The sequence below is a fragment of the Sphaerodactylus townsendi genome, linkage group LG08, assembly GCF_021028975.2.
Source record: "Sphaerodactylus townsendi isolate TG3544 linkage group LG08, MPM_Stown_v2.3, whole genome shotgun sequence".
Lineage (NCBI taxonomy): Eukaryota > Metazoa > Chordata > Lepidosauria > Squamata > Sphaerodactylidae > Sphaerodactylus > Sphaerodactylus townsendi.
The window spans coordinates 82693947-82707577 of record NC_059432.1 but is presented as its reverse complement, the minus strand read 5'-3'; the positions used below and the strand labels follow the sequence as shown (position 1 = coordinate 82707577).

Sequence of the window (13631 nt, the reverse complement as noted above, 5' to 3'; positions counted from 1 at the left end):
CATGGTACTCTGTTGTTTTCCCAAGATGAGAACCAAAGAAAAACACATGCCATATGGTAGAATCTTGATAGGGTTTTTTTGAAGCCAACTTTAATGTTTTGGATATTTGTATGAGTGATATATGTAACCATTTTGTGTTTTACTCAGGCTTATGATCAGAAGAATATTAGACGTAGAGTTTACGATGCTCTTAATGTGTTGATGGCAATGAACATTATTTCAAAGGAGAAAAAAGAAATCAGATGGATAGGCCTTCCAACAAACTCTGCTCAAGAATGTCAAAATCTGGAGGTAAGAGTGTGGTGGGCCATACATACTCATCTAATTCTTTCCTTGTCTTTATAATAAAGGAGTTGTACTTCAGAATAACAATTTTGATGAAACACAGCATTTATTACATCTTGGTATTCAAGTGAGATGAAAGATCCTGATAGAATTTGAATGTAGCTGGCAACTTCACAGTGTATGTTGTGCACACTGTTATGTACTTCCCTAAAACAGTTTATGTCCTCACAAAATATATAAATTTATCCACCAAAAATATCAGATGTTGATGTATATATTCTTTTGTCTCTTTAACTTGGCCTTTGTTCTGAAGATTGAGAAACAGCGACGTATAGAACGAATAAAACAGAAGAGAGCTCAGCTGCAAGAACTTCTACTGCAGGTAAAATTTTACTTGTAAAAATACCCCGGTATAGTTGCTTGCTAAAATAAACTTGCAGTCTCAGTAATTCCTTTTTGAAATACAACTGAATTCCTGCTGTATGCTATACAAACACGTCCACACCGAGGAGCTACAGATGTAAGGTTCTCTTTCATCACCCTCAGAAATGATGTTTTCTAATATCTTCTATGTACTTAATTTGACACTTCATATTTTAAAACACTCCTTTGCTGAGCTACTTGAAGATCATTACTGTTGCCCACCATGAACGTTAACACATTCTGAGACAGTAACCTAGGAAAGGTTACGTGTGTTAAAATCTGATCAACTTCACTTCTTCTTACAGCAAATTGCTTTCAAAAATTTGGTACAAAGAAATCAACAAAATGAACAGCAGAATCAGAGCCCTCCAGCTTTGAACTCTACCATACAACTGCCTTTTCTAATAATAAACACAAACAAAAGAACAATTATAGATTGCAGCATCTCTCCTGACAAGTGAGTGTGATGTGGAAGCATGCATTTAAGCGTTCAGTCTGTTTTATAAGAAGTCTAGAAAACTTGGGACAAAAAAGGGGATTGGGTTTGGTTTATTTGTTAAGTACTTAGCTCTCACATGTAGTCTTTATTTTTCCTTGCCACATACCCATTCACGTAGTCCAAGAACCCATGCAAATATAAGATACAGAAGAATTATTTAAGTATCTTCTAAACTGTGGAGTTTCCGAACTGCTATTCTAACAAGCCACTATGTGGGTGGCTTGGAATTCCAAAATTTTGGTGGACGAAATTCCCCAATAGAAAGTAATATCTCCAACTAACTAATGAATTGCCAGCATTGTTACAAGTTGCAGCAGAAACTTTGAGACTAGTCTTGAAAATAGTGAGGAGTGCCAACAGAAACACACCATTGTGACATACAACCCTGTCATGGCAAAACATGTATTTAGGATAACAAGTAGAAGCAAGTTTAAGTTCCGTGATTTGTTCATGACGCACAGTGGATTTCACTTCTGCCTGGCAGTGGGAAAGTTCATAGAAGAATTGGGAGGTACTCACATCTTGGCAGAAGCTGGAATGCATGTACATGAATCATTGGGTTCATAGCAATCTTCCGTTTAACAGATTTGAAAAAGTACACCTTGTAATCCAGAATCTACGTATTCTGTTCTCACTGTGACCTAGCTGATTAAAAAAAACACCAGTTATTCAGAAAGGAAGATTAGATTGAAGAGCTGAGAGTTCATATATGAAGGCGTGGGAAGATGGCCCAGTACTTGTAGTCACTCCTTGATGTATAAGTTTTAAAATACTAGCAATTACAAATGATGTCACAAGACATAGGTAGCCATGAAAATAGAGAAGATTATTTGGATCAGTTTTAAGGGAGGTAAGAGCCTTTTTCTTTGTGAAACATTTAAAGCAAAATGCACAGACCCAGGTTTTTGAGTACAGTTTTTTTAAAGTTTCTTCAAATAGTCCTAATGTCCTTAAAACAATTATATTAGTTCTGTTTGTTATAAAGCTACATTTTTTTATTTTCAATTTGAACCGCCAAAAACAATGTTTGAACCTCAGATATTATGAAGTCATTTTATGAACTCTCATAAATTTGAAAGGAGAACATCTGGCATTAGTAAATTCTGTGTGCATCTGGACTGTTTTTGTATCTCAAGAATTTAAGTTGGTGATGAGATATATGTTCTCCAGTGCAAGGACACTGGTTGTGCCAACTTACAGGCAACCAAGTGCCTTACAAAGCAAGCTCGCACACCTGGTGCTGTATTTTCAGATACAGTATCCTCACTAGAATTTTGAAAGCATCCTCCAAACTTAAACTGCATGGCAGCTGGCACTTCCACAACTGTAGCTTAGCATTTTGAGTGATTTTGTGATTACCTGATAAAACCAGGCTGGTTTGCAAGCTTTACCAGGTTGTTGGTCAGGTCTTCTAAAAAGAAAACCCCAACAAGTATTATTTAAATGCCCTTTTTTCCTGCTTAACTGCAAATATAACATAAATGCTATTATGTCCCTCAGTAAAATACTGTTACCAAGATAAAGCTCTAGTAGCTGCTCTCTTTATTAAAATAAAAAGGCCAGATTTTGTTACTTCTCCACTCCAGCCAGTACCTCATAGGTCCATGGTGGCGGACCTATGGCACTCCAGATGTTCATGGACTACAATTCCCATCAGCCTCTGCCAGCATGGCAATTGGTCATGATGGCAGGGGCTGATGGGAATTGTAGTCCATGAACATTTGGAGTGCCATAGGTTCGCCATCACTGTCATAGGCTTACTGATGGCAAATGTCCTGTTTGGCATGTTGATGTTGGTAGAGAACTGCCTCAGGCTCCTTCACAGACTTCTCTTTGGTCTGAGTGAGGCATTCTTCCCATCTCTTCTGACAGATGTAGCATAGATCTCTTCCTGGGCTATCTGTGGTCTTTCTACTGCTTTCTCTTTCATGGCATATCCTTCTTGTCTTCAATCCCTCACTCATCCAGCTCTTAGAAGGCCTCAGTTGGTAGTTTTTGCTCCTTTTTCCTATTCTGAGCTCAAAAGTCCCTCTTTAGTTATTTTAACCCCCCCACACCTTCCTTAGCATCACTCGCTTTCTTCACCAACTGAACATTCAGTGAGGGAGGTTCAAGTTCATTAGCACCCTAAAGACCAACAAGATTTCCAGGTGTGATAAGCTTTGTAGAGTAAAAGTTCCATTGATCAGATATCTGATCATGGGGTCTTTGATTCTCAAAGGGTTATCTCATAGAAATCTTGTTGTTCATCATCGTGCTTGTGTGCACTCCCATATTGGGACTGCATGTATGCAGGCCCAATGTGTTCCTATACAGAACACTAGCCTATGAACAGCAGTTACAGGTAAGTGCAATGTTGTCTTTAATTCAACTGGACTTGAATCTTGATTTACTATTGCAGACCAACATGGCTACTCACCTGAGACTATGTTTATGAAAATATGGTGTAATACTTTGAAACCTACTGCTGTCCCCTTATAATAACAGTAGCATATATTCTGAAATTGTTACAAACAGTATTTTTCTTGTCAGAAACTTGTTTCTCCATTTAACTGCCTCTCCACTCATACCACTACCCGCAGCAAACATGTTGTGGTCATACAACACAAGTAGGAGAAATTATATACTGGGGTCTTATAGTCTCAATCTTTACTATTTGATATTTGCAGAATACCTGCAGAATGGAAATATCAGAGATATCAGAGATACACATTAATTGTAAGTGTCTGACTTAACTGTGCTCAGCTAGTATTCCTTTACAGGTTTCAACAGTCACAACCTAATCGATCAGTTCACCAAGGGTCATTAAAGATGCTAAGATCCGTGACCAAAAAATAACATATCCAAGCAAAACCTATTAGTAATTACCATTAAATAGTTTTATTAGTCTGGTTATTAATAAAATGGTCAGTCACTGTGGGCATTTCTGAATCAGCCAACCAGCAGAGAGATTAACCCTAGTCAAGCATTTAGAAAAGCAGTAGGGGTTGGCTGCTGATGAAGAAAGCAATTCTGTCTTCCTTGTGCAAAACATCTGAGTTTTCAGGTCAACTATGTGTTCAAAATTTATCCTTTTCAAACTGAAGGGAGATTTGGCTAGCTCTTTCCAACCAAAATTTAGATGCAAATGTATTTTAACACTTCACAGATATCATCTTTGATGAATAGAAAGTTCTGGAAAGAAAAACCTGTGGGTATTTTTTGCCCCAGTATTTAACTTAAGCTGGGGTAAAAAAAAATCCACCCAGTGATAAAAGCTATACTCTTCTTTATACCCCTGCTGCTTTTTTTGGTTTACAGAAAGAAAATTGTATAAACTGTAGTGGGTAACTGTACTTTGGGAATAAAGACATTTGCACATTAGTAAACATTGTCCTGAGAGGAAAAAGTTATTTATGCATTGTACACCCTTCCATGAAGTTTTGTTAGATAAACTATCATTAAAAAGTTTGATTCATAGAAACTAGAACAAATGTATACTGATGTGGGAGGAGAAATCAGAAATACAGAAACTTTGTTTTTGTGGCAAGGCTGTAGACGACCTTTAAAATCCATTGGGTTTAATAAAAAGAAAAATTGTGTCTAATGCAAGATTTTCCTCATCTTTGAATCTGTTTAATGAGGGAGAGGTTTACCTCCTATTGCCCTGCATGGAAAAAGTGTTTTAATTGGAAAATATAATAATTTGAACCCTGCTGAGATGCCAGTTACACAAATGCAATCAAAGCTCTTGCTGAACCAAGCTGTGTTTTAAATTTATCTTTCTCAAGATGTAATCTCCTTGTTTAGATGCTTGTTAACATTATAATTTAGAAAATGCAACTAGGCTCCTGCCAGGAATAGTTCTTTCTTTGATTTTTATTCTTTCTGCAGATTTGAATATCTTTTTAATTTTGATAATACATTTGAGATCCATGATGACACCGAAGTTTTGAAGCGAATGGGAATGTCATTTGGTTTAGAGGCGGGCAAATGCTCATCAGAAGACCTAAGAACTGCTAAATCCCTGGTGCCAAAAGCTTTCAAAAGCTATGTCACAGGTAAGATAATTGCATACTTAAATGGTAGCTTTAAAATACCTTTCTGGTGTTAGGTAGATTTAGAACAAGACACACATTAATGGATGACTGTTAATCCCTTCTGCCAAGACTGTGTTTAAATGTTTAAAAAATCCTGTACAGAGGGACAGTGCAGATTTCAGTATGAGAATCTAAAGAGGATCCTGGCAATAAACTTTATAATTGATAGTGTTAAAAGCTGGGTAACCTGACCAGAAAATTGACTTATGGGGAGAGTCCATGGCTGGGGCTGCTCCTCTCCCACTTGGCTGAAGTAAGTTTATGCTGATATAACCTAACTTCATGTAGCTAACACAAGTGCAAGCATGTTTAGCTTGGGCCTGTTGAACTGAGTTAGTTTGCCCAATACTAAAAGAACCAAACAAAAGAAACCCCCTTCCTGCTGAACAGTGCCATGGAGGGAATACGATGTCACCAGCAATATTTAAGAATCAAGTGGATTGCTACCCAAAATCTGCTTGGATAACCCACTACCCTGAAGTTACAACAATAATTAAAAAAAACCTTTTCAACAAAGAACTAAGTAGAATTGTATCTTCATCTGCCACATGCTGAACCATCTTTGTTTTTGAACTCTCTGCTTGGGTCCTAGTGCCTACCAGCAGAACTAGGTACTCACTAGGACCCAAGCAGAGCATTCTAAAAAAACCCCCAAACAAACGTGGTGGATGAAGTTGCAATTCTATTTAGTTCTTTTTTGTTGAAAAGGGTATAGGGAATTCCGTATATAATTCACCGCCAGCTCTGTTGAAAAGGATGAGGCTTACCAATCAGAGCAGGAGGAAATGTGGTTATTCTTATATTTTTGAGGGGGCTTCCTTCTTCCATATTTCTATGAAATGTTTCATTCCATCCCACCCCCAACCTATTTCTAATGTGTTCCACTTTCTGGATGACCATTTCAGTATAAATGATTCAGATCCAATAAGACTCTAGTGCAGGAGGGAGCAACCTCTGCAAGACAGGGTGTCTCTGATTGCCTACTCCCCATGTCATGTTATCCACTATTCCAGAATACCCCCTTACTTCAGAAATGGCTTTTCACCATATGGAAGGGTTGGGAGCAAGAAATCTCTAACCATGCAGAATTTCTCTAGTAGTTATCTGCATTCATGCCATTGTTCCAGGATAACATGACATTTGCACCATTTTAGGAGAGCTGGTGTTTCAGAAACTTGGGCAGGTGTTTGTGTTCTGATTGATGGCAACAATATGAATGAATTACCTCTAAAACAGCATTCGTGACCTTTTGGTACTTAATTCTTTTTTCAGGTTTAAGTTTGTTAATTTCCCCTTTTCTTGTTGACATGTGAAAAAATACAATAGGCTCTCCATAGGCACCCTCCCCCCCATTTCCGAAGCTGATGCACACTTTGCTAAAGGGCGGGGGTGGGGGCAGCCAGCAGAGTGTCTGTGAAGAGGCCTCACTCTCTGCCACTCAGAGGTGTAGCTCCGGGGGGAGGGGGGTGAAGCACTAGGCGTGGGCCCCTGTGAGGGTGGGGTGATGGTGGGACGGAGCAGAGGACACACTGGTGCACCAGGCACTTTCCCCCCTTGCTATGCCTCTGCTGCCACTCACCCTGTAACATGCCATCCCTTCTCTTAATCTTTTCTATGTTTTCCCCACTACCCCAACTCTCTTTTTGGTCCCCTACCCCAGCTCAGTTTTTAACTTTTTGCCCTGCTTCCCCAGCTCTCCCTTTTTCTCTCTTTCTGTTCCCCTACCCCAACTCTCTTTCTCTCCCCCCAGCGCTCTCTGGCTGCCTACTTATTCCGGCTCTGTTTTTTCTCTTTTCCTATCTCAACTCTCTATTCTGTATGTTTCTGCCAACCTATCCCAGCTTTCGTTCTCTCTTTCTGACCATCTACCCTAACTCTTTCTTTCCGTTTCTGCCTCTCCCTAGCATTCATTTTCTTTCTGCCTTTACTCCAACTCACTTTCTTCCCTACCCCCCCAGCCCAATTTTTGGTAGCTTGCCTGAAATTTTCTGGGTGGGTATGGTGAGAGCTCTTCCCACACAGACCCGCTCTCCCCACCACAGCCGGAGCAGTTCCAGGTGTAGTGAGGCATTCCCCTGCCCCCACAAACAGCCTGGGTGGGGTTGCCTGTTCAGTCCTTGCTGCTGGCACCAGGCTTGCTACTGACCTACTCGAGCATTGGCTCAGGCAAGGAATAGGACAGCTGTATGAAGACCCCTACTGGAGAGTTGGCTCAGTCAAGGAATAAAACGGCCATGTGAGGACCCCAGAGCTTTAAGAACTGTTACTAGTGAGTGAAAAGGACTCTGGAAGTTGTAGTCCTGTCAGCCTCTCAGTACACGACTATCTACTGATAGCCCTCTGGACTACATCTTCCAGAGTCCATCACTTTTTCTGGTTCATCATCAGGAACACGCTGCTTAAGTATATAATAAGATGACTGTTGTATTGATTTCATACAATTAATATGGCAGCTCTAGAAATGGTTAATGAGTTTGCTAGATGGTGAAGTTTGTTCTTCCTAATATGTATAAGTAGATGATCTTGCTTCCTTCCTTTCTGACTTGGAATAATTTCTTGAAAATCTGGCAGACTGTGACAGCAGATCAACTTAATTGTTCTGATGTCTCATTTATTTCCTTACTAAGCTATGCAAACGATCCTTTGGGCAAATTCTCAAAATTCAGCTTACTAGATCTGTGATGCAACTCTGTCTTCAAAGAGGTTTTCCCATAAGGAAATAGGGCATGTTAAGGTGGGGAGGTTTTGACGTCTTAACTTCATTCATACATTGTTTGCTTCCTTATTCTAGCTCTGTAACTCAAAGTCTAAAGTTATCCTTGACTTGAGATAGACAACCTGTTTTGTTAATCATAGTGAAATGAGGAAGGGAATAGAAACCTAACAAAAGTAGAAGTTAAGCTATGTATGAATTTAAATTGATGAACACCTGAATCCAACTATTCTACTTGCTTGTTTATAAGACTCACGCCAGCTCTGTTGGAGTGAAGAAATTTTGCACAGTGTAAATTATTCTAGCCCCACAAATGCTGCTTTCATGAACAATTTTTGTGTGTGTTTAACCTTTAATGTTGATAGTAACCCATAAAGTATAAAGATGATAGAAGTCCCCAACATGGCACTTGCTGCAGCCATGGTGCCCACTCAAACCTTTCTTTGTACTTACCCAGGGGTTTTAAGGAAGTGGGTGAAACCTAGCAAGTCTGTTGCCCAGCAGGACATCAGAGCAGTTACTACTTAGAGGTTCTGAATACCTTGCACACCGATTATGCAGTGGAAGGAGACGAATTGGAAACTAGGAGGAATGCAGAACACTTGCACTTCTGAAGTCTTAACAGACTCTACCCCATGACTGCAGATTAAAATGAAAAGCTGGAATTTTCAGCAGTCTCTAAGATTTAAGAAGGGTATGAGCTGTGTACATACAGACCTTTAAATCTGGAACAGTTCTCTGGAAAACTGCTCTTGTGTGTATACTTTATTGGTATCTTAAATGACAAGTGTAGCATGTGGTATTGTAATGAACGTTGTTTTCTTTTAGACATGTCTGCAGGAATTTCTTGGGTGAACAAGAAGCTAGTTTTCAATTCTTCTCAAGCAGGTTTACTTTTTGATACAGTGGGTGATGTTGCTGTTTCTAAGTCAAGGTAAATATATGTTTGATTTGCTTTTACATGGTTTGAAAGAGCTGTAGCATAAAAGCCTCCTCAAAGCCTTTATTTTCTACTAAATGCGAACACATTCATATTAAGTTGATCCTTTATAAGGCTCATTTTAGTTACACCTGTGTTGATTGCCTTTCCCTTGTATATATTTTCATATTTTTCTCTGAACTGTAAATGAAGAAATGTGCATTTAGATTTAAGGCTAATTAGACATATTTCACATTGTGATTGGGAAAAGAGGCATAAAAACAACATAATAACAAGGGATTGCACAACTACTTGTATGAAACTAGTAAGGGCACAAATGATGAGCTTCAGCCTTGATAGCTCTTGGCGGAATGTGGGATTTAGGCAAAGTAAAAAAGGTGCTAAGGGATGTGTTCCATAAAAATTTGAATACAGTTCCTATTTTGTTTTGAAAACTTCAGGGGAATTACGAGAACATTTACATGTAGATGTTACTTATAGATAAGAGAAGTGAATTAATTTCCTTGCGTGGATGTTCTTCAGCCTCTCTGATCCATGCATAACACTATATAGTTTGTATAGAGAAGATTTTGAAATGCATCTACAATTGGGTTTGTTAATATTTTCCTTTGCACCTTTTCCTGGATCTGCTGCATCGTATTCTTCACTGTTTTGTGCAGCTCCCCTTTTCCTCTGTTGACTGTTCAGCAGAATGTGCAAACTTCCCCTGTCCTCTTCTGAAATACATTATGCATGACATGATATTAGGTCACTGGAATGTTCTGTACATGGAAGTTCGTCTGGAATTGGTTCATCACACTTTCATTGGTTTATTTTCCCTACTCTTCTTCTAATGAGCTTAGGGGATGAGTATGTTTTCTTCTATTTCCAGTTTGTGCTGGAAAATAGTGACTGACCCAAGGTCATCCTGTTAATTTCAAGACAGAGTGGGGAAAACAAATACTCCTTGTCTAGTACTGTACATCATACAAGCTTTCATCATTTTTATAACAAACAGGAGCCATTACTTTCATTAAAAATTGACAAGTGATAAATATGTATGTGTTAATTAAGCCCAAGCTTCTCCCATCTTGTATGCTTCAGTACACCAGGTGTTGTATTGCAGCCCTATATAAATGAAATAAATGGAAATTTTTTAGTTGAAAATGTAGTGAACTTCACCTTTTAAAACACATCTGCAAAGCTATTGAAGCTCTGATAACTAATTTTCTGCTTCTTTTTTTGATAGTGGAAATTCAGGGCTATCTCTGGATGCTGAAGTGACCTTAGCAACAGGGCACCTTGTGGCACCCAGCAGTCAGCAGTCCAGCAGTGCAACATCACATTACTCAGAGTCACGTGGTGAAACCCCATGTTCATTCAATGATGAGGATGAGGATGAAGATGACCCCTCTTCGCCAGAATGAAGGACCATCCCTACAAAATGCGGTTCCTGTGTGCTGTTAGCGTGAGCTCATGTTTATCTAGTTTCCTTTTCCTTTTGCTGTATGTCTTTTAGGAAAGATTCATTCGGTGTGAGAAAGGCTAACAGAATTCTTAATTAAGCCCAGGGCATGATCCAGTCCTTGAATTCATTCATATAGGACAGTGGAAACGCCTTCTCATAGGCAGATGGAGGTGAAAATATACAGTGTCATCAATACCTCTGTTCAATACCTGGGGCAGTGTGGATTGCATTGTTGGTCTTCCTTAGATTGGATGGGAAGGTCTGATGAAAGGCAGACAGCTGCTGTGTGTATGTTGTAGACCTGGACAGCACATTGTCAGTTTGAGAGGTAGCCATACGATAACTTATCTGGTGCATTAGGCCCTATAGACCATAAAACTATATGTCACCTGCTGGATCCTGGTGACTAATTGAGACAGTCTTTATCAGCCTCAGTGATGTTGCCTGGCAAATCAGGAGTCCCCCATAAGGCCTTGTGCAAGTTAACAGTATGAAAGGCCCCTGCCTGACTTGGTCACATGGCCGTCATAACAGCTGTACACTCACCCCTTTTGGGCCCATAAGCAGAATGATTGGGTTTACCATTCATATACAGTCAAGAAAAAAAAACCCACTTTCTGGAAAGGTCTGATGGAATATCAGTAAAGTGCATAGCTTGGTTTTCTGTAACATGGCGTCTTGCTTCCTTAGCTGCCATCCTTCATTACCTAAGATGCTTGTTATTTCATGGTCTTTTGAAAATACTTTCATTTGTCTTTGCAAAAGGTTGTCTTCTAAGCCTAATAACATTAGGGAGGCTATTGAGATGCATGTTTTGATCTTACCAGCTTGTTCATAGAAATGGCAGTACAGATTTGTTCAGGAAAATGTACTTGGGCTTAGAGGCTCCTCCATTTAAAGAACTTGAAATTTACCATTTCAACAGATCCTTTCTATTATCCACTATTAAGTAACAGGATGATATTCAGTATTAATACATTAAAAGATAACCAGTGCTAAATATTAAAACATTAATTGAGCTATAGGGTTACCTGGGTTTCATAAATGAAGTTGATTACAGGGAGCAAAAATTGTAGGCTATAATGTTTTATACCATTTTAGATTAAGAATATGTTACTAAATCCAAACTTATTTAGTTAACCATGAAATAAAATTATATTCTGAAATAGTACTAAGATAGTTCCACAAATTCTACACTAATCCTACAATAATTTATATGATACAACTATTTTTAAAGAACCAAAAGGGAAATTTTGTCACTTATCTTCTGAGCTCAGGTTTTAAAAAATAATGGCTATGAAATTCCATCTATGCTTAATGCACTGCTAATGAGAAAAAGTGCTTCATGGTTTGTAAGTAACAGCATGAAAATATAGCATTGATCACTTGAAGCTTTAATGCCATAATTTAAGGAGCATCTTTACTTGTAATCCAAGAGAGGTAATTTTTTCACTTTTTTAAAATAAAGCAGTTTGAGCACAAAGTATTGTGATCTAGTTCTGGGGAAATGAAATTAATATATTTTAGCTTCATATTCTTTGTGCTGGTGACATTCTGCAGTGAATTTTTTCAGATAAGTGTTAATATCCAGAAGAGCAACTTTATGAGAGAGGTTTTTGATCTTCCAGTACCTTGCAACCTGGGAACTAACAAGCACCTATTTCATTTTTAATATATTTGTGTGAGATTTGGCAAGTTGTCAAACGACCTTTCTCACATCTCTGTTTCTGCAATACTGGAGGGAGGACTGCAGTAAGCTCTAGACTCTGTGAACAGAGCTTTGATTAAACTTGACATTACTGTACCAGAAAGCTGGAGAAGTAAAGACACTCTGCCTTAATCTTCATTCAAACTCTCATCTGCTGGTTAGGCAAAGTGGTGCCAGTGTGGTGTAGCGATAAAGAGTGGTAGAACAAAGTATGTTTCGCCACTCCTACATATAAAGCCTGCTGGGTGACCTTGCACTTGTCACAATTCTCTCAGAACTTTCTCAGCCCACCTACCTCACAAGGTGTCTGTTGTGGGGAGAGGAAGGGAAGGAGTTTGTAAACTGCTTTGAGACTCTTTAGGGTTGAAAAAGAAGAACAGTTTGGATTTATATCCCCCCTTTCTCTCTTGTAAGGAAACTCAAAGGGGCTTACAATCTCCTTTCCCTCCCCCCCACAACAAACACCCTGTGAGGTGGGTGAGGTTGAGAGAGCTTCGAAGAACTGTGACTAGCTCAACGTCACCCAGCTGGCATGTTTTAGAGTGCACAAGTTAATCTGGTTCACCAGATAAGCCTCCACAGCTCAAGTGGCAGAGCGGGGAATCAAACCTGGTTCTCCAGATTAGAATTCACCTGCTCTTAATCACTACACCATGCTGGTTTGAGAAAAGCAGGGTATAAATCCAAACTCTTCATCTTCTCTGTTTGAAGTCTGAGGTCCAAATTGTGTTTGACAACAGCCGACAGACATCTTGAAAATTTTTTAATGAGTCTATCTAATTCATGCGTAAAGTAGGTAGGGCATGTGTAGGCAGTTTCCTCTGGTTTCATACCAAAGGGATATAAGCATCTCTTTCCCAGCTATCCTGCCGCTGGAACTCTTTCTGTGTGTGTTTCCGCTTGTTCCGCACTTCCTCCTCCTCCTCCTCCTCCTCCTCCTCCTCCCCCACCCCCAGTATTGTAAGTGAGCATGACTAATAGAAAAGTGCCTGTGTGGGTTTTTTGTTTTGTTAGGAAAGCATATAGCAAGGAAAGCAGATAGCGGCCACATCTGTACACCCCTGTAGGTCTTTACATTTCAGCCTCCATACATATGCTTTAAGACATAAATGGAATATGCCTGTATCTTAAAAACAAAACAAAATCAGAACTGCCTCTGTTGTGTGTGATTTGGACTTTCACTTGGTCTCAGGAAGTATATATGAGCTGTTCCCAACATAATTACTCATTATGTACAATTGCTCATACTTAGTATCAGACCTTCAATAAGCAACATTTGATGTATTCTAGGACAAAGACTTTGAAACAAAAGACAACTGACAGAAAGTACTGGGTTGGGTTCAGATTGTATGTTTCAAGAGGATGGTTGGACTATGTTCTATTCCAGAGCTAAATTTAAATAAATATCATTATTTCTGGAAATCTGATCCCACTAACAGTGACAGCTCTCTCTAGGGTGCATTACCAAGTTGCCTGCCAAGTTTCCATTCATTTCAGTTTTATTCTTCCTTTCATGAAACAAATCTGCTTGTTTCCT

General features: G+C 39.1%; 1 protein-coding gene across 9 annotated transcripts in view; it reads left to right on the top strand.

Moving 5' to 3' along the window:
* The window catches only part of TFDP2 (transcription factor Dp-2), a 45409-nt gene extending 32989 nt beyond the window's left edge, over window positions 1-12420 (top strand). For all 9 annotated transcript variants that reach the window (XM_048506521.1, XM_048506518.1, XM_048506519.1 and 6 more), the window contains 6 exons: window positions 148-291; window positions 599-667; window positions 1014-1165; window positions 5081-5247; window positions 8828-8933; window positions 10168-12420. In XM_048506521.1, coding sequence (XP_048362478.1) covers window positions 148-291; window positions 599-667; window positions 1014-1165; window positions 5081-5247; window positions 8828-8933; window positions 10168-10345 — 816 coding nt within the window. In that variant the 3' untranslated portion in view covers window positions 10346-12420. The remainder of the gene's footprint in view (window positions 1-147; window positions 292-598; window positions 668-1013; window positions 1166-5080; window positions 5248-8827; window positions 8934-10167) is intronic.
* The last annotated feature ends 1211 nt before the right edge of the window (window positions 12421-13631 follow it).